We start from the raw sequence: 21,320 nt of genomic DNA, 5'->3' as shown, positions 1-21,320 counted from the left end.
AGAACTTCATATATGATAAAACTAATAGAGCTTGTGAATTAAAATTTTATAGGTCTAGTTTCATATGTTAATTTCAGCATTTTTATCTAATATCACCAATGAGGCCTGGAGGACAGGTTTTAGTCTTCTTCTCATTATTGTGTATTATTGTCATTATTATTATTATTGTTGGTTTTTGGTGGCATCATTATTACTATTATTGTTAGTATTATTTAACCAGAATCACTGTGTGAATTAACAGCATTAAAAAGGCCCTATTTGCTCATCTTTAACAGGATGCACTGATGTATGGCTGTAGTACCCAGAGGAATTTGGGTGAAAGAAATTTCTGGAGTTTTGTATATTACAGTGCGCACACACACACACACACACACACACACACACACACACACACACACACACACTGATCATGTGATGAAAATATGTTTAATATTCAAGCTCAGTAAACAAAGCGGATGCAAACAACAGAGTGCAAGTTAATCAGACTACGGTGGTAGTTCTATCAGGGTGCGTTGGGTTCAGAGGCTCCCGGAACATCTGTCCATCGCCGCTGCGCTTTGTGGACACTTTAATTTACATTAAATAGGACTTAACAGGACTTAAGGAAAAGTAGCATCATCTTCATCCAAAATCATCATCCTCTCTGATGACTTCTGCGACCTGTACCCGCTGAAAAGCCGCAGCTTTACATGGAGACTTGTCATAAAAAAAAATCTGCTCTGGGTCACGGCTGAGGGTCCTGTGAGAAGGAGCTGGAGGCCTTGGCGGCAGGTCGCTCTTGCTCAGAGACCTGCTCACAGCTGGGGATAGAATTCTTCTTTGGGCGTCCTTTTGGTTTCGTGGGTGACTCCAGACCTCCTCCCTGCAAAACCTGCGAGCACAACACATGTGCATTTCTGTCAGTTAACAACAACAACAACAACAACAATAATAATAAAAGGAATAAGTAGATAGATAGATAGATCATCAATAATAGCAAATTAAGCATAAAGACCAATAAATAAGACATTGGTATTTGCAGGACCAAAGCATTTCTGCTTTTGCCACCATTGTGTCCCACAATAAAATGCCCGAACAGGAACTTACTATTTTCTTCCACTTCATCCTTCTGTTCTGGTACCATGTTTTCACTTGCAGCTGGCTGAGCCCCAAAGATTCCGCGAGATCTATTCTGTTGTGAACATCAACACACAACATCAGCATTTAGGATCGTACACCTCATATAAGAAGCCACGCTATTGCCTCTACGAGAGTTGCTTTCCCCAAATTCTTTGCTCCTTGTTCCCTAAATGAAGTCACCTGTCAGGGGTGGACAGATATTTCTGCTTCTCGAAGCGTTTCTCCAGGCCCATCAGCTGCAGCTCCGTGAACACCGTGCGGCTCCGGCGCCCCTTCTTGCTCTTGTTCCCTCCATCGCTCACGTGTTCTAATTTCCCGCGAAGGTGTAAATCCAGCGGCAGGTGGTGAGAAGCCGCCCCGACCTGCAGCCCAGGGGACACGGAGAGGAGCGGGGCCCCGAGAGAGGAGCACAGCGAGCTGCTCAGCGGCGACACTGGGAACTTTAGGAGGCTCGTGTGGTCCACTTTCAAGACTGGCGGGACCCAAAAGAGAACCAGAAGCGGATGAAAGCGATCTTGACTTTATTTAGTAAACATAGCCTATATTTACAATTTCGTGCACATTTTTTGCCTTTACACTTTTTGGAAATGTGTGTAATGTTTTGGTACATCGCTTAAATATTTAGATATATTATTTTGTCAAAATTATTTGAATTATTTCAGTGAAAAAATCTAAAAGCATCGACGTGTAGGCCTTTTTAAAATATATATATTTACAGCTTATAGGCCCACATTTATGTTTATATGCTCTGTATTTTGCAGAACGACACAAAGTACTGTGTGACAAAATGCCTACAAGTATTTAACTATTTACAAAAACTTGCGCCAGAAACGTGGAGGGAAAAGAGAAAAACGCTATTAGCACGACATTTGACTGGAAAAGCTAAATCTTAAAAATGCCCCGTGTGTCTCACTAATAAACCATAATGTAAAATGTAGAGTATCTTCGAAAAAAATGTACTTATCTTTAAACATAAAACCCATAAACACTGAGATTTTTTTTGTGCATCTCGAGTCCAGCTCCTCAAAGCGTGTGATAAAAGAAGCCATTTCACTGAAGGTGCACTCGGCCTCTAGCTGAGCATTACATGAATGGTAATATTTAAATTGCAGATGCAGCAGGTGTTAGGGACTCTGGGTTCTTCTGTCTTACCCAGCTGGTTGTGGAGCGGCCGTGCGGACAGCAGCGCATGCACCCCGAATTTCAGAAAGTCCCCGACCGGAGCAGCAGCCTTGCGCTCCCTGTGATCAGTCAGGATCTCCTCTATCATGAAGCTCCTGTAGCGGTGAGTTCTGCTGTCAGAGTTAATTTCCGCGGGGTTGTAATACGCCATCTCCAAAGGATGCTGAGGGTTGCAGCTGGCCACAAGACAACAGATGCCTGCACCGATTAGGCTGCAGCTCCTTCAGAGGCCCGGTGAGCCAGCCATGGTATTCCCCGTGTGCTCCTAATCCAAACTGGAATATCGTCAGGGCAGCCGGCTGCCTTCTGGAATCCTCGGTGTTACTGCTGATGACACTCTTTTTGTATAGAACGACCTAATCTGGATCCGAAATAACGTTTTTTTTCATGTGTTTACGACCACTGGAAGAAAAAGCCAGGCAGGAATTAATGGTCCACCGTGTCCCATTAACAGTGACTTGGAGGCGCAGCAGACCTTTGGTTCTATTCTTTCTGGCCGTGGCTCCACCTCCTCACATGGCGTGTCTGTTCTTTGCCTTCTCTCAACATTACTGCGCCAAACAGTCTCAAATATGGATCTTTTCAGTATTCTGCAGCCCCCGAACAGAAACATTTTCCTTTATACCCCAACAGAGGGAAAATTCTGCCCCTACGAGCCAAGTGCCCTGTTCCACATAGCACCCTTTTCCTTTTAATCTGTCATTTCGGTTATGACATGTGTAAATATTTGTTATGATGATGGCGTGGTGAGTATACCGTCACAACATCCTCATTTAATCATTATTATAATTAGTTAAGCAAGTCATTGCACGTTTTAATCGGTTGTAGCATCAGGTGTGTATAGATCTCTAAATATTTATCTATCTATATAAATACTAGTTATATCTATATATAGAGAGATATAGGTATTTGCGCGTTTTCTTCCAAATTAAGTCAATTTTTCGCCATTTACTTGCTGCATCTGCACATTTTCTTAACGAACTTGTGAATCTCTCCGTCGAGGCCTTTTTCTTGTGCTGCTGATCTCTGGTTAAATCGTCTTTGTTAGAATCACGGAATGAATTAATGGCCTCATTCAAATCAACTCGCAGTTTTAAAATAAATATTGCGCAGTTTCCTTCCCACAGTCCCGAAGGTTTTTTAGGGGGGATTCTCTCTCTCAGGTGACTACAGGCCCAGCAAACCCCCGGCTACCCTTACGGTGGTTGCCCTGGGGTCATTTAGATCCCCCCAAAAAATCTTTTCCCCTGTTTTAGCATGTTTGTAAGTCATCACATAGTGAGACGACGTTGTGGAAAGTTAAAAAATGAGACGAACTAACGGTCATTTTGAGCCCAGAGAACAAAGGCTGGGTTGGAATCGGGGCTTGAGAGAAAATGAATGGATGCAACCTTAGTTTTAGACAGATGTGCAACCTGGTGTCTTCAAAATATAGTCTCCTAGACCTCCATTTTGTTTCTTTTTATTCTGCAGTTTAGCAGATGAGTAGAGCTCAAAGCATTGGCGCCCCAGAAGAACTTGTGCTTAATGACAGGAGAGTAAATAATTTATTTTAAAACAATGATTTATTTTATGTATATTTGCATATTCCAAATATATACATAAATAAATAGATCACGTGAAGCGCAAATAATTATTAATCACATACCTGTATTTTTAAAAATATTTTGTGGTCTACATTATATAATGGAATTAACTAATTAACTAGAATCATTTAATTTGTTATTGACCCTAGTGATAATTGATAAATAAGCAATTCAGAGTAAAGCTCGTTCAACTAAGATGGTTCTACAAATGCGTTAGGGATATTTTAATTGCGTGTTTTTTATTGTCACTAAAACGCGAGGTGCCATTCAAGGACACTCTTTACCAAATGTCGTGAAAAGTGCGCGTTTGTTATTTTCTATGATTTTTTTTTTTTTTGGCATCAGAGTCCGTTAAAAGATTCGATATAAACTTAACACAACAAAATACAGATAAATGGACAAATCAGTCACGATTTAACTAAAGCGTTTTAACCGAAAACGCGTAGGTTTAAAATAAATCGTTCCATTTTCGCATTGTAATTAATTTAAATGTCTTCTTAATAGATGCAAATGAACTGACTGTTGTCAAAACTAAATTATATTATCCATTAATTTTAAATGGAACAGATAATAAACCAATTTAAAAACCTTCATTTATTTTCAGAACCAAGCCCAAAGGGGAAAAAGTGGAACAATCAATTCACTCCAACATGGCACATCGTTATTTAATTAACCACGTTTAATTTGTTAACCGGCAGTTAAACGACGATATTAACAATGCTAATTATAAGGGTTTGTGACCATTTATTATAAATTTGTGCTGCTTAAAAGCAATATATATGTTAAAAATGTTCAATTTTGAGCCAAAATACTTCAAATCGTTAAGACTTTTGTCTTTAATGTGCGGTAGATTGCCTTTTATTTTTAAATGAAATGATTTAATGTTATAGGGTAAATTAGTGTTTTCTCTGTGTAGTTGTAACACCTTTTTCCTCCTTTGCAGCATTTCTCGCGAATCATGTCATCTGATCAAAGTCTCCCAGAAGCACTCTGGGTGCTGCCAGTGGTGGTTCAGGCTACAACTCCATCTGGTGGAGAATAAAGGAGGGCGACAGGCATTCGTGAGCATGTTTCCACTTCTTTATCAAAAAAAAAAAAGTTGGTTAACCATCAAGTTGAAGACAGTTGAGGTAAAGTAGTTAAGTAATATTCCTTAAAGTAAGATTGACACATTATGGATGTACCATAAACCCGGAATGCTATTTTTCTGATGGCATTTGTTCACTTTAGAGCACACGATTAAACTTTGGTTATTTGGTCAAGATAAGTAAAATCGTTAATATTAGTAGTATTACGATTCAATTTAAAATCATGTGTTGTAAGATAGAGGTTATTCACAATTATTGAATCTATCTATCTATCTATCTATCTATCTATCTATCTATCTATCTATCTATCTATCTATCTATCTATCTATCTATCTATCTATCTATCTATCTAACTAACTAACTAACTAACATCTTGAAATCATATGAAATGGCCATAAACACAATCTCCTCCTGGAATTATACAATTAAATCCAGAACCATTGGGTCCAGTGGTTCTGACTCGAACAATAGAACTAGATAAAGAGATAAAGGCAGCCCGCTCCCTTGTGTGTAATAACTTTTCCTCACAGCGGCGTTGAAAGGCCAAGTTAAAGGTAGAGTTACTGTGATTATTCAGAGCATGTTGATAAAACTAAAAAGCAATGGATTATTTTCTATAGACATAGGGAGATCCCTGAAGAGGGAGATCCCAAGAGGGAAGCCATTCCTCCTGGCCTGGCTGATAATTTGGAGCTTGTGTGCAATGTTGATCGGCCAGTAGTTGATTCCGTGCAGCTGTCTGACACAATCAGTCAGGCCTCCCTCCAAGCTGGGCTCGCCTCAAGGAATGTTGGATAGAGGGACCTGCTACCTCATCCTCCTGAACAGGAAAAAGGGGGTTGAAAACCGATTTTCGCCATGATGGGGGACATGCCTGTGGATGAGCTGACCAGAGAATTGTGAGTGTATTTAAACCCAGGGAAGGTGAGTAGACTGGAAGGCAGGATTTTAAGATGCGTTGCACTGCAGCGTAGCCTCCAGATCCTGGTTCATTCATTCAGTCCAGCCGTTGGTTTGGACAACCAGGCTGACGCTTGGATGTAGGCCCTCCAGACATGAGAGGTAAAGACCATGATCAGAGACATCCTGAGGGATTCCTTGAAGGCAAAACACAGGAATGATTAAGAGTCTTGCAGTTTCAAAGGTAGAAGGTAACTTAGGAACAGGAACTGGTAACGGCTGGAGCAAGAGGACCCTAACAATAGGTGGGACATACATTCGATTTTGGGGGCAACCAGTTGCTGTGACCTGACCTGGTTGTGCAGTCCACACTGCCTGTTTGATGCCCCACCTTGTCGCCGCAACCAAACATGAGGGAGGTAGAACTGTCTCCTCCCAGGAGTCCTCCACAGAAGGAGCAATTGATGTGAAAGGTCATCCAACTTGATGTTGTAACAAGGTGGTAAAATCGAACCTGCCCAGAAACAGCGCCCACTCAACCTGGCATGAGTTTTTTCAACAGGCCGACCACAGGTAAGATAGTTTCTTGGTCCATTCATAACAAAAAGGAGGTGTGTCACCTTCCAACCAGTGTTTCCAATATGGAAGTGTCAGGAAAATCAGCAACAGCTATCTATTCTCAAAATCATAGTTTCTGGATTGAACCAACAGGAGAAGGAGAAGCTTGCATACAGATGTAGCTGTCCACCTGATGGCTGATGTTCGGAGAGAATGGGTGACACTAGGGTGTCTGAAGCATCCTTCTCCTCCACAAACTGGAGAGTCGGATCTGGGTGTGATAGAAAAGAAATAGAAAAGTTCTATATTTGAGAGTAAGTGCTGGCGGCCTCTGACCCTTGGGGGAAATTATTTGGGTGAGAGCTGCCGCCACCCCACTAAAATTGGGAATAAGAGAGAAGTTGATATGAATTTACTTGTAAATGATTATTTGGAAAACCTTTCAAAATTAATTAGATTTTATCACTATTTTCTATTGTCTTTCTTTGTAGAGACATCTTTAATGGTTGCAGAAAGGATTTCACCAATTCTTACTGGAATGGCCATAACTGTATCAGTAAAATAAAGGATTACGTCGTCGCTATGTAGAGTTGAGGAGAATATAAATTAAACAGAGCTATGACTCTAAAATGAAATATGGAATTGTTTTGGATTGGAAGAAAAACACTTGATTTTTCCAAAGAGAAAAAAATGTCTATGATCACACTCTATTTAGCATAATACTTGAAGATATAGACAACACATGAATGTATCGATATTGAGGGAGGGGTCAGATAGAGTAATTTGTCCTGGATAGTCATTGTGCAATTGAGGGTTCAGTACCTTGCTCAAGGGCAGTGTTCTCGAAATGTGTGTGCGTAATAGGTGAAATATTCTCATTATTACAACCTCAACCCCCCTAAATCTGACTGACATCTTTCATGTTGACACAAATTTAGATATCCTGTCTGAATTCCACCCAGCTGTCCCCTCTACCCATCTCTTCACCAGCGAAAAGAGCCCACTCAGCTGCCCCCACTTTGGAACTCATTAAAGTTGTGGTTCAGAAACATCAATGTCAAATTTTAATTATTTTCTTTCTTCTTTATTTCCTAGTGTTTTAATTTCCAGTAAGATGCCTACAATATATTATTATCATACTTCTATTAATTTTCATCTGTTGTGTTCAATGAAGCAATAAAATGTTCTGAGATCATTAATGGAAAATATTGGAAAAACTTTAAATATAAAGGCCTTGAAAGAGGTTTTCACAGACAACTACTGAGACATCCGATATGTAATGCTGGAGTGTTAGTGCGAATTACTATAAAGATGTTATGAACTGAGATCTACAAGTTGAAGCAAATGTCTAAATCTCATCGTACTGACATCAAATTTGGCAGTACTGTTCAAAAGCAAAAATGGAATGACATTTATAAAGGATAAATGTTTATGTTTTCAGCATTTAATTGTATATTTTAAAGATTATTTTAAAGATTTACCTGGCCACACATAAACTGAAAGCATGTGGGTTCTTTGGTGCAGTCCAACCCAGAAAACCAACTGTGTTCATGATCACTACGGATAACCAAACACGTTGGACCAGAAAAGTCCTCCTAAAAGGTGTATTCAGGCCTTACTGTAGAGATCGCATCCCATAATCCTCCAGGTGACACACCTGTAGAGGAGAGTATAAAAACTCTGGCCTGACCTGAACAGCACATCAAGCTTCAAGCAGTCTCTCCACATCTGCTACCTACAGAAGCTCCACAGCCACCTGAACCACCTTGAAGATGACTCCCTACGTCAGTCTGCTGCTGCTGCTTCTACTCGGCCTCTCTCAGGCACAACCTGTCAAAGAGGAAGGAAGCAAAGCAGTGGATGAAGAGGCGCCCGTTGACATCAGCACCAGAATTCTTTCCTCTAACAATGGCAGCAAACAGATCCTGCTGGAAGGAGACTTAGTGGCACCTAAAAGCCGAAATGCCATGAAGTGTTGGTCCCAGAGCTGTCTGTGGCCAAAAGGTTCCAACGGCTTGGTGGTCATCCCCTACACCATTAGCAATGTGTATGACGGCTGGGAGAGGCAGATTATTGAAAATGCCATGCAGTCCTTCCACAGCACCACCTGCATCCGCTTCGTGCCCAGGACCAATGAGTACGACTACATCATGGTGGAGAATGGAGACGGATGTTACTCCTCTCTGGGTAAAGAGGGGTACGGACAGGTGCTTTCTATCAACAGACAGGGCTGTGTCTACTATGGAGTCGTTCAGCACGAAATCATGCACGCTCTGGGTTTCCAACACGAGCAGACCAGGAGTGACCGCGACTACTACGTCAGGATCAATTGGGAAAACATCTACTCCGATATGGCCTTCAACTTTTACCTGCAGGACACCAACAACCTGAACACTCCATATGACTATGGCTCCATCATGCACTATGGAAGAACAGCCTTCAGTATGTATAATGGTGTGGAAACCATCACCCCAATCCCAGACCCCTATGTTCAGATTGGCCAAAGGGAAGGCATGTCCTATTGGGACATCCAGAGGGTCAATCTGCTCTATGGCTGCTGAAGACAAAGTTCTCATCCAACACAAATGAAATTATGTCCCACCTTTAATTCTACTAAACTATGACATGTTTACTATTAAACTGTTGTAGATTCTTTAGTTAAATCAATGCAAATCCTGCAGAATAAAGTTGAGTTTGAGCACATTCTTTCTTTTTTGTCTGTATTTGTACTTCTAGAAAACTTTAAAATAATGTCAGTATAATAATAATGTCAATCAGTTATCTCCGTCCTATTTTTAATCTATCCTTCATTAACAAAGAGGTTGGGACACCGGCGCTATCCAACTTTATTCTTATCTCACAACAACTTGTACAAACAGATGCAGTTTGGAATATGCCTCCTCCACAGCAGAGAAACTGGACTTGTTAAAATTACCAATAGTCCCCTCATGGTAGCTGATTCCGATTTATTCACCATTCTCATACTCCCTGACTGGATCGCAGTCTTTGACAACATATGTTCCATCACCCCCTCAATGGATTGATTTCCACCAACTCTCCATTAGACCTGTTTTTCATCCAGCTCCAATCCTTCACATCCCAGCCTTCTACTGTCACTTTAGTTGTGCCACAGGGCTCTGTTCAGGGACTCCTTTTTGTTATTTACTTCCTTCCCTCAGAAATATGTTCTGCACTTTCAACATCAGCGTTTACCGATATGCAGATAACACCAAACTCAACCACATAAGCAAACTCAATATCACCTTCCCTCGTCATCATTAACTGACTCTGTAGAAGACATTGATTCCTTGTTGTCTTTTATCTTTTTCAAATTAAAAAGTGATAAAATGAACATTCTCCTCATTGGTTCAAAATCAATACAAACCAAAACATATCATTTGTCTTTAGGTGTTGACAACTTGACTGCCTTCTTCCCACTCCATCATTAAAAATTTGGGTGTCATCCTCAACAGTGCTCTTATTTTTTTATTCCCATATCAATAACATCACCAGGTTTGAATACATCCACTCAAGTAAAATTAATTCCTTGAGCCCTTCTCTCACCCCCATACCATTTATATCCTCATTCCCAACCTTGTCACTTCTTCCCTGGGTACTGCAATCCACTTGGTTTGGTCTCACACAGAAATCCATATATGAACATCAGCTGATTCATAATTCAGCTGCCCTCACCATCACTACTCCATCCACAACGTTAGTCCTCGCTTAGGAAATGATTAGGAAATTACTGACGCGGCATGATGCTGAAAGATTACTCCATGCATTTGTTACTTCCAGGCTGAACTAGTGGAATTCAATATTATCAAGATGTCCAAACGATTCTTTGAGAAGCCTCCAGCTGATCCAAAATGCTGCAGCCACAGTTTGGACAAGTTTTTACAAAAGAGATCACATTACTCCTGTACTGGATTCTCTTCATTGGCTGCCTAATAAATCTGCAATAATTTAAAAAAATTTTCTTTTGACCTACAAGGTCCTCAGAGGCCTAGCTCCATCCTACCTGGAGGAGCTAGTGACACCTTACCAGCCCAATAGACCGCTCTGCTCTCAGAATGCTGGTCTACTAGTGGTCCCCAGAGTCTCTAGAGGTAGAATGGGGGGCTGAGCATTTAGCTACCAGGCCCCCCTGCTATGAAACCAGCTCCCTGTCCAGGTACGGGAGGCTGACTCCATCTCTACTTTTAAGATTAGACTTAAAACCTTCCTCTTTGATAAATCTTATTGTTACTAATTCTGTAGTTCAAGTTATTATTATAGTCAGACTAATTATCATATTTACAGGGTTGTATAAGTATAAGGTTAATGTCTTAGCTATGCTGCTTGAGGTCGTAGCTGCCGGGGTCCAGAAATGTGATCACCTGACAGGCCTCTGTCGCCCTGCTCGGTCATAGTTGCCTCTCCTCTCCTCTCCTCCTCCCTCTCTCCTCTCCTCTCCTCTCTCCTCTCCTCTCCTCTCCTCTCCTCTCCTCTCTCTGGATCTATTTACAGGTATCAACAACTTCATAGCTGTGTGCTGACCTGCTGACCTCTGACCCCTCTGACGTACGCAAATCCTATACCAGAGGTTTGCTATAATTAATGCATTTGAATGATCTCTGCCTATTCTCTCCTCTACCTGTCCTCCCCCCTTATCTTCCTCCTCTGCCCACCCCCCCTTCAGCAGGAGGATCCTCCCCCCAAAATGTGCCTGGTCCTGCTCAAGGTTTCTTCCACTTAAAGGGGAGTTTTTCCTTGCCACTGTTGTTTGTTGGAGGTCAGGCCCTGGGTTTCTGGAAAGCACCTAGAAACAATATTGATTGTAACAGATGCTCAATAAATAAAGATTGATTGATTGATTGATTGATTGATTGATTGATTGATTGATTGATTGATTTGTGGCCATCAACAACCTCAAACCTCCTTATCTTTCTGATATATTTTATGTTGCCACTCCCTCTCTCACACACTCAGATATCCTGTCTCCATCCACCGGGCTGTCCTCTCTGCCCGTCTCTTCACAATGGAGAAGAGAGCATTCAGCTGCTCTTCTTCTCCACTCTGGACCTCATTGCATTTGTGGTTCATAAACATCATCTGATTCCCTCTCTTCAAATATAATTTCACCATTTTTTGCTAAATATGGCCTTCTCTCTGATATAATAATTGTGTTGTGTAATTTGAATTTTTCATTGGGTTGAATTTTTTTTATTTCTCAATTATTTAATTGTGCATTTTGACCTCATTGCATTTGTTGTTTAGGGTCCTTAAGTGGGTCCAGAATGATGCCTGTAGAAAAAGTGCATTATTATAAGTTCCATGTACTTCCATCTGTTGATGTTCAGGATAGAAGTAAAGTGTTACTTGGGAAATTGAAATTGAGTTAATGTATGAGATCTGCTGGAAACAAATAAAAGATTAAAAATCCTGAAAAGATGAAAAAAAGGTCTTCTGACAAGGTTTTTGCAGCCAACTATTGAAACATCTTATTTTTTATGCTGAAGTGTTGCTTATTCTAAATCAGGACACTTAAATCCTTAGCTTTAACATGTTAGTGCTAATTACTATGGTGACCTTATCAACTGAGATCAGCAATTTGAAGAAAAACTCTAAATCTCATCTCATTGACATCATATGTGGCTTAACTCTTTGAAAGCAATAGGACAATGAAGTAGAAATGTCTGTATTTTTGACATTTATTTGTTTGGATTAATGTAAATATTTCACTAAAGGCATAAATAAACTGGGTGCAACCTGAGTACCTGAAAAAACAAATAATGCTCACAAAACATGTCCAACCCAGAAAACCAACTGTGTTCATGATCACTACGGATAACCAAACACGTTGGACCAGAAAAGTCCTCCTAAAAGGTGTATTCAGGCCTTACTGTAGAGATCGCATCCCATAATCCTCCAGGTGACACACCTGTAGAGGAGAGTATAAAAACTCTGTCCTGACCTGAACAGCACATCAAGCTTCAAGCAGTCTCTCCACATCTGCTACCTACAGAAGCTCCACAGCCACCTGAACCACCTTGAAGATGACTCCCTACGTCAGTCTGCTGCTGCTGCTTCTCCTCGGCCTCTCTCAGGCACAACCTGTCAAAGAGGAAGGAAGCAAAGCAGTGGATGAAGAGGCGCCCGTTGACATCAGCACCAGAATTCTTTCCTCTAACAATGGCAGCAAACAGATCCTGCTGGAAGGAGACTTAGTGGCACCTAAAAGCCGAAATGCCATGAAGTGTTGGTCCCAGAGCTGTCTGTGGCCAAAAGGTTCCAACGGCTTGGTGGTCATCCCCTACACCATTAGCAATGTGTATGACGGCTGGGAGAGGCAGATTATTGAAAATGCCATGCAGTCCTTCCACAGCACCACCTGCATCCGCTTCGTGCCCAGGACCAATGAGTACGACTACATCATGGTGGAGAATGGAGACGGATGTTACTCCTCTCTGGGTAAAGAGGGGTACGGACAGGTGCTTTCTATCAACAGACAGGGCTGTGTCTACTATGGAGTCGTTCAGCACGAAATCATGCACGCTCTGGGTTTCCAACACGAGCAGACCAGGAGTGACCGCGACTACTACGTCAGGATCAATTGGGAAAACATCTACTCCGATATGGCCTTCAACTTTTACCTGCAGGACACCAACAACCTGAACACTCCATATGACTATGGCTCCATCATGCACTATGGAAGAACAGCCTTCAGTATGTATAATGGTGTGGAAACCATCACCCCAATCCCAGACCCCCATATTGATTGGCCAAAGGGAAGGCATGTCCTATTGGGACATCCAGAGGGTCAATCTGCTCTATGGCTGCTAAAGACAAAGTTCTCATCCAACACAAATGAAATTATGTCCCCACCTTTAATTCTACTAAACTATGACATGTTTACTATTAAACTGTTGTAGATTCTTTAGTTAAATCAATGCAAATCCTGCAGAATAAAGTTGAGTTTGAGCACATTCTTTCTTTTTTGTCTGTATTTGTACTTCTAGAAAACTTTAAAATAATGTCAGTATAATAATAATGTCAATCAGTTATCTCCGTCCTATTTTTAATCTATCCTTCATTAACAAAGAGGTTGGGACACCGGAGCTATCCAACTTTATTCTTATCTCACAACAACTTGTACAAACAGATGCAGTTTGGAATATGCCTCCTCCACAGCAGAGAAACTGGACTTGTTAAAATTACCAATAGTCCCCTCATGGTAGCTGATTCCGATTTATTCACCATTCTCATACTCCCTGACTAGATCGCAGTCTTTGACAACATATGTTCCATCACCCCCTCAATGGATTGATTTCCACCAACTCTCCATTAGACCTGTTTTTCATCCAGCTCCAATCCTTCACATCCCAGCCTTCTACTGTCACTTTAGTTGTGCCACAGGGCTCTGTTCAGGGACTCCTTTTTGTTATTTACTTCCTTCCCCTCAGAAATATGTTCTGCACTTTCAACATCAGCGTTTACCGATATGCAGATAACACCCAACTCAACCACATAAGCAAACTCAATATCACCTTCCCTCGTCATCATTAACTGACTCTGTAGAAGACATTGATTCCTTGTTGTCTTTTATCTTTTTCAAATTAAAAAGTGATAAAATGAACATTCTCCTCATTGGTTCAAAATCAATACAAACCAAAACATATCATTTGTCTTTAGGTGTTGACAACTTGACTGCCTTCTTCCCACTCCATCATTAAAAATTTGGGTGTCATCCTCAACAGTGCTCTTATTTTTTTATTCCCATATCAATAACATCACCAGGTTTGAATACATCCACTCAAGTAAAATTAATTCCTTGAGCCCTTCTCTCACCCCATACCATTTATATCCTCATTCCCAACCTTGTCACTTCTTCCCTGGGTACTGCAATCCACTTGGTTTGGTCTCACACAGAAATCCATATATGAACATCAGCTGATTCATAATTCAGCTGCCCTCACCATCACTACTCCATCCACAACGTTAGTCCTCGCTTAGGAAATGATTAGGAAATTACTGACGCGGCATGATGCTGAAAGATTACTCCATGCATTTGTTACTTCCAGGCTGAACTAGTGGAATTCAATATTATCAAGATGTCCAAACGATTCTTTGAGAAGCCTCCAGCTGATCCAAAATGCTGCAGCCACAGTTCTGACAAGTTTTTACAAAAGAGATCACATTACTCCTGTACTGGATTCTCTTCATTGGCTGCCTAACAAATCTGCAATAATTTAAAAAAAATTTCTTTTGACCTACAAGGTCCTCAGAGGCCTAGCTCCATCCAACCTGGAGGAGCTAGTGACACCTTACCAGCCCAATAGACCGCTCTGCTCTCAGAATGCTGGTCTACTAGTGGTCCCCGGAGTCTCTAGAGGTAGAATAGGGGGCCGAGCATTTAGCTACCAGGCCCCCTGCTATGAAACCAGCTCCCTGTCCAGGTACGTGAGGCTGACTCCATCTCTACTTTTAAGATTAGACTTAAAACCTTCCTCTTAGATAAATCTTATTGTTACTAATTCTGTAGTTCAAGTTATTATTATAGTCAGACTAATTATCATATTTAGAGGGTTGTCTAAGTATTAGGTTAATGTCTTAGCTATGCTGCTTGAGGTCGTAGCTGCCGGGGTCCAGAAACGTGATCACCTGACAGGCCTCTGTCACCCTGCTCGGTCATAGTTGCCTCTCCTCTCCTCTCCTCTCCTCTCCTCTCCTCTCCTCTCCTCTCCTCTTCTCTCCTCTCCTCTCTCCTCTCCTCTTCCTCCTTTTCTCTCCTCTCCTCTCCTTTCCTCTCTCTGGATCTATTTACAGGTATCAACAACTTCATAGCTGTGTGCTGACCTGCTGACCTCTGACCCCTCTGACGTACGCAAATCCTATACCAGAGGTTTGCTATAATTAATGCATTTGAATGATCTCTGCCTATTCTCTCCTCTACCTGTCCTCCCCCCTTATCTTCCTCCTCTGCCCACCCCCCCTTCAGCAGGAGGATCCTCCCCCAAAATGTGCCTGGTCCTGCTCAAGGTTTCTTCCACTTAAAGGGGAGTTTTTCCTTGCCACTGTTGTTTGTTGGAGGTCAGGCCCTGGGTTTCTGGAAAGCACCTAGAAACAATATTGATTGTAACAGATGCTCAATAAATATTGATTGATTGATTGATTGATTGATTGATTGATTGATTGATTGATTGATTGATTGATTGATTGATTGATTGATTGATTTGTGGCCATCAACAACCTCAAACCTCCTTATCTTTCTGATATATTTTATGTTGCCACTCCCTCTCTCACACACTCAGATATCCTGTCTCCATCCACTGGGCTGTCCCCTCTGCCCGTCTCTTCACAATGGAGAACAGAGCATTCAGCTGCTCTTCTTCTCCACTCTGGACCTCATTGCATTTGTGGTTCATAAACATCATCTGATTCCCTCTCTCTTCAAATATAATTTCACCATTTTTTGCTAAATATGGCCTTCTCCCTGAAATAAGAATTGTGTTGTGTAATTTTAATTTTTCATTGGGTTGAATTTTTTTTATTTCTCAATTATTTAATTGTGCATTTTGACCTCATTGCATTTGTTGTTTAGGGTCCTTGAGTGGGTCCAGAATGATGCCTGTAGAAAAAGTGCATTATTATAGGTTACATGTACTTCCATCTGTTGATGTTCAGGATAGTAGTAAAGTGTTACTTGGGAAATTGAAATTGAGTTAATGTATGAGATCTGCTGGAAACAAATAAAAGATTAAAAATCCTGAAAAGATAAAAAAACGATTCTGACAAGGTTTACACAGCCAACTATTGAAACATCTTATTTTTTATGCTGAAGTGTTGCTTATTCTAAATCAGGACACTTAAATCCTTAGCTTTAACATGTTAGTGCTAATTACTATGGTGACCTTATCAACTGAGATCAGCAATTTGAAGAAAAACTCTAAATCTCATCTCATTGACATCATATGTGGCTTAACTCTTTGAAAGCAATAGGACAATGAAGTAGAAATGTCTGTATTTTTGACATTTATTTGTTTGGATTAATGTAAATATTTCACTGAAGGCAAATACAAACTGGGTGCAACCCAAGTACCTGAAAAAACACATAATGCTCACAAAACATGTCCAACCCAGAAAACAACTGTGTTATGATCACTGACACGGATAACCAAACACGTTGGACCAAAAAGTCCTCCTAAAAGGTTATTCAGGCCTTACTGTAGAGATCGCATCCCATAATCCTCCAGGAGACACACCTGTAGAGGAGGATAAAAACTCTGGCCTGAACCTGAAGCATGCACATCAAGCTGTCAAGCAGTCTCTCCACATCTGACTACCTACAGAAGCTCCACCTCACTTGAATCCTACCGCTCACAGACTCTGACTCCTATGACTCCCTATGTCAGTCTGCTGCTGCTGCTTCTACTCGGCCTCTCTCAGGCACAACCTGTCAAAGAGGAAGGAAGCAACGCAGTGGATGAAGAGGCGCCCGTTGACATCAGCACCAGAATTCTTTCCTCTAACAATGGCAGCAAACAGATCCTGCTGGAAGGAGACTTAGTGGCACCTAAAAGCCGAAATGCCATGAAGTGTTGGTCCCAGAGCTGTCTGTGGCCAAAAGGTTCCAACGGCTTGGTGGTCATCCCCTACACCATTAGCAATGTGTATGACAACTGGGAGAGGGACACTATTGAATATGCCATGCAGTCCTTCCACAGCACCACCTGCATCCGCTTCGTGCCCAGGACCAATGAGTACGACTACATCATGGTGGAGAATGGAGACGGATGTTACTCCTCTCTGGGTAAAGAGGGGTACGGACAGGTGCTTTCTATCAACAGACAGGGCTGTGTCTACTATGGAGTCGTTCAGCACGAAATCATGCACGCTCTGGGTTTCCAACACGAGCAGACCAGAAGTGACCGCGACTACTACGTCAGGATCAATTGGGAAAACATCTACTCCGATATGGCCTTCAACTTTTACCTGCAGGACACCAACAACCTGAACACTCCATATGACTATGGCTCCATCATGCACTATGGAAGAACAGCCTTCAGTATGTATAATGGTGTGGAAACCATCACCCCAATCCCAGACCCCTATGTTCAGATTGGCCAAAGGGAAGGCATGTCCTATTGGGACATCCAGAGGGTCAATCTGCTCTATGGCTGCTAAAGACAAAGTTCTCATCCAACACAAATGAAATTATGTCCCACCTTTAATTCTACTAAACTATGACATGTTTACTATTGATCTGTTGTAGATTCTTTAGTTAAATCAATGCAAATCCTGCAGAATAAAGTTGAGTTTGAGCACATTATTTCTTCTTTTGCCTGTATTTGTACTTCTAGAAAACTTTAAAATAATGAGTCCGAAGGTAGCGAAACAGATAACATTTTCTTACAATCCCAAATGCTATTCCACTACAATCTGTGCAATTTAGAGTAATAGCAAATAAGTTTTTTTTTTCCTTTATCCCTTTCTAATGCAAATATGCTGAAGATCCACCTACATCTTTGTTGAATCTCCTCCAGTACCATGTCTGATCTTCCTCCATCTACTCACATATAGTATTTCACTCCTTGAACCACCTGACTCTTTGAAATCTCATCTGAACTTGCTTCCGCTAGTTCTAGCAGAAGCCTGCCTTCCCTCTGTGCCCCCTTTGTCTTTGTCTTTGTCATCATCCATTCTTCTGTCACCACTGGGATGATTATTTTATCCTTTTAGACTGCAGTGATGATCATAATTCTAAAAAATACTGACCAACTCAACCACATAAGCAAACTCAATATCACCTTCGCTCCGTCTTCATTAACTGACTCTGTAGAAGACATTGATTCCTTGTTGTTTTTATCTTTTTCAAATTAAAAAGTGATAAAATGAACATTCTCCTCATTGGTTCAAAATCAATAGAAACCAAAACATATATTTGTCTTTAGGTGTTGACAACTTGACTGCCTTCCTCAAACTCCATGGTTAAAAATTTGGGTGTCATCCTCAACAGTGCTCTTATTTTTTTTATTCCCATATCAATAACATCACCAGGTTTGAATACATCCACTCAGGTAAAATGAATTCCTTGAGCCCTTCTCTCACCCCCATACCATTTCTATCCTCATTCCAAACCTTGTCACTTCTTCCCTGGGTACTGCAATCCTCTTGGTTTGGTCTCACACAGAAATCCATATATGAACATCAGCTGATTCATAATTCAGCTGCCCTCACCATCACTACTCCATCCACAACGTTAGTCCTCGCTTAGGAAATGATTAGGAAATTACTGACGCGGCATGATGCTGAAAGATTACTCCATGCATTTGTTACTTCCAGATTGAACTACTGGAATTCAATATTATCAGGATGTCCAAACAATTCTTTGAGAAGCCTCCACCTGATCCAAAATGCTGCAGCTAGAGTTCTGACAGGTATTGACAAAAGAGATCACATAACTCCTGTACTGGATTCTCTTCATTGGCTGCCTAATAAAACTGCAATATTTTTAAAATCCTTCTTCTGACCTACAAGGTCCTCAGAGGCCTAGCTCCATCCAACCTGGAGGAGCTAGTGACACTTTATCATCCAAATAGACCGCTCTGCTCTCAGAATGCTGGTTTACTTGTGGTCCCCAGAGTCTCTAGAGGTAGAATGGGGCGGGGGGTGGCAAACATTCAGCTTCCAGGCCCCCCTGTTGTGGAACCAGCTCCCTGTCCAGGTACGTCAGGCTGACCCTATCTTTACTATCAGATTAGACTTCAGACCGTCCTCTTTGAGAAAGGTGATAGTCAGTAATTATGTAGTTCAAGTTATTGTTCTAGTCAGACTAATTATCATATTTAGCGGGTAATTATTAGATTAACGTCGTAGCTATGCTGCTTGAGGTCGAGTCTGCCGGGGTCCAGAAACATGATCACCTGACAGGCCTCTGTCACCCCAATGGTTCATGGCTGCCTCTCCTCTCCTCTCCTCTCCTCTCCTCTCCTCTCCTCTCCTCTCCTCTCCTCTCCTCTCCTCTCCTCTCCTCTCTTTGGATCTATGTACAGCAGTAGGGATGGAAAACCTGAAAAGATGAAAAAAAGGTCTTCTGACAAGGTTTACACAGCCAACTATTGAAACATCTTATTTTTTATGCTGAAGTGTTGCTTATTCTAAATCAGGACACTTAAATCCTTAGCTTTAACATGTTAGTGCTAATTACTATGGTGACCTTATCAACTGAGATCAGCAATTTGAAGAAAAACTCTAAATCTCATCTCATTGACATCATATGTGGCTTAACTCTTTGAAAGCACTGTGACAATGAAATAGAAATGTCTGTATTTTTGACATTTATTTGTTTGGATTAATGTAAATATTTCACTGAAGGCAAATAAAAACTGGGTGCAACCCAAGTACCTGAAAAAACACATAATGCTCACAAAACATGTCCAACCCAGAAAACCAACTGTGTTCATGATCACTCCGGATAACCAAACATGTTGGACCAGAAAAGTCCTCCTAAAAGGTGTATTCAGGCCTTACTGTAAAGATCGCATCCCATAATCCTCCAGGAGACACACCTGTAGAGGAGAGTATAAAAACTCTGGCCTGACCTGAACAGCACATCAAGCTTCAAGCAGTCTCTCCACATCTGCTACCTACAGAAGCTCCACAGCCACCTGAACCACCTTGAAGATGACTCCCTATGTCAGTCTGCTGCTGCTGCTTCTACTGGGCCTCTCTCAGGCACAACCTGTCAAAGAGGAAGGAAGCAAAGCAGTGGATGAAGAGGCGCCCGTTGACATCAGCACCAGAATTCTTTCCTCTAACAATGGCAGCAAACAGATCCTGCTGGAAGGAGACTTAGTGGCACCTAAAAGCCGAAATGCCATGAAGTGTTGGTCCCAGAGCTGTCTGTGGCCAAAAAGCTCCAACGGCTTGGTGGTCATCCCCTACACCATTAGCTATGTGTATCAAGACTGGGAGAGGCAGATTATTGAAAATGCCATGCAGTCCTTCCACCGCACCACCTGCATCCGCTTTGTGCCCAGGACCAATGAGTACGACTACATCATGGTGGAGAATGGAGACGGATGTTACTCCTCTCTGGGTAAAGAGGGGTACGGACAGGTGCTTTCTATCAACAGACAGGGCTGTGTCTACTATGGAGTCGTTCAGCACGAAATCATGCACGCTCTGGGTTTCCAACACGAGCAGACCAGAAGTGACCGCGACTACTACGTCAGGATCAATTGGGAAAACATCTACTCCAATATGGCCTTCAACTTTTACCTGCAGGACACCAACAACCTGAACACTCCATATGACTATGGCTCCATCATGCACTATGGAAGAACAGCCTTCAGTATGTATAATGGTGTGGAAACCATCACCCCAATCCCAGACCGCAATGTAAAGATTGGCCAAAGGGAAGGCATGTCCTATTGGGACATCCAGAGGGTCAAACTGCTCTATCGCTGCTGAAGACAAAGTTCTCATCCAACGCAAATGAAATTATGTCCCACTTTTAATTCTACTAAACTATGATATGTTTACGATTGCTCTGTTGTAGATCCTTTAGTTAAATCAATGCAAATCCTGGAGAATAAAGTTGAGTTTGATCACATTATTTCTTCTTTTGCCTGTATTTGTACTTCTAGAAAACTTTAAAATAATGAGTACGAAGGTAGCGAAACAGATAACATTTTCTTACAATCCCAAATGCTATTCCACTACAATCTGTGCAATTTAGAGTAATAGTAAATAAGTTTTTTTCCCTTCACCCCTTTCTAATGGCAAATAAATGCTGAAGATCCACCTACATCTTTGTTGAATCTCCTCCAGTACCATGTCTGATCTTCCTCCATCTACTCACATACAGTATTTCACTCCTTGAACCACCTGACTCTTTGAAATC

General features: G+C 41.5%; 5 protein-coding genes and 1 long non-coding RNA gene across 7 annotated transcripts; 5 read left to right on the top strand and 1 right to left on the bottom strand.

The window, feature by feature from the left end:
- Positions 1-407: 407 nt before the first annotated feature.
- On the bottom strand, positions 408-2,767 carry barx1 (BARX homeobox 1). The gene is made up of 4 exons (XM_057031039.1): positions 2,272-2,767; positions 1,300-1,591; positions 1,087-1,171; positions 408-871 (listed from the first exon to the last, which is right to left on the bottom strand). Exons 1-4 carry the CDS (start codon positions 2,450-2,452, stop codon positions 725-727), a joined length of 705 nt encoding a protein of 234 aa, XP_056887019.1. The 5' UTR covers positions 2,453-2,767; the 3' UTR covers positions 408-724.
- On the top strand, positions 2,272-7,490 carry LOC130524700 (uncharacterized). Of its 2 annotated transcripts, none has more exons than XR_008950184.1 (3): positions 2,272-2,404; positions 4,831-5,017; positions 7,372-7,490. It is a non-coding gene; the product is annotated as an uncharacterized LOC130524700 (long non-coding RNA). The 2 variants fall into 2 exon arrangements; XR_008950185.1 differs by lacking the exon at positions 2,272-2,404 and adding an exon at positions 2,863-3,047.
- Positions 7,491-7,544: 54 nt separating this feature from the next.
- On the top strand, positions 7,545-9,126 carry LOC130524698 (high choriolytic enzyme 1-like). The gene has a single exon (XM_057031038.1). The coding sequence runs from the start codon at positions 8,206-8,208 to the stop codon at positions 8,992-8,994; it is 789 nt and encodes a 262-aa protein (XP_056887018.1). The 5' UTR covers positions 7,545-8,205; the 3' UTR covers positions 8,995-9,126.
- Positions 9,127-12,471: 3,345 nt separating this feature from the next.
- On the top strand, positions 12,472-13,258 carry LOC130524214 (high choriolytic enzyme 1-like). The gene is given in 2 exon segments (XM_057030125.1): positions 12,472-13,190; positions 13,192-13,258. Coding segments are annotated over 2 exon segments (786 nt in total).
- A 3,552-nt stretch (positions 13,259-16,810) lies between these two features.
- LOC130524188 (high choriolytic enzyme 1-like) lies at positions 16,811-17,885 on the top strand. The gene has a single exon (XM_057030040.1). The coding sequence runs from the start codon at positions 16,811-16,813 to the stop codon at positions 17,597-17,599; it is 789 nt and encodes a 262-aa protein (XP_056886020.1). The 3' UTR covers positions 17,600-17,885.
- Positions 17,886-19,040: 1,155 nt separating this feature from the next.
- Positions 19,041-20,899, top strand: LOC130524187 (high choriolytic enzyme 1-like). Its single transcript, XM_057030039.1, has one exon. It carries the CDS (start codon positions 20,099-20,101, stop codon positions 20,885-20,887), a length of 789 nt encoding a protein of 262 aa, XP_056886019.1. The 5' UTR covers positions 19,041-20,098; the 3' UTR covers positions 20,888-20,899.
- The last annotated feature ends 421 nt before the right edge of the window (positions 20,900-21,320 follow it).

The sequence above is a fragment of the Takifugu flavidus genome, chromosome 4 (assembly GCF_003711565.1).
Source record: "Takifugu flavidus isolate HTHZ2018 chromosome 4, ASM371156v2, whole genome shotgun sequence".
Taxonomy (NCBI): Eukaryota; Metazoa; Chordata; class Actinopteri; order Tetraodontiformes; family Tetraodontidae; genus Takifugu; species Takifugu flavidus.
The sequence above is the reverse complement of the archived record's forward strand: the minus strand, read 5'-3'. Positions and strand labels throughout refer to the sequence as shown.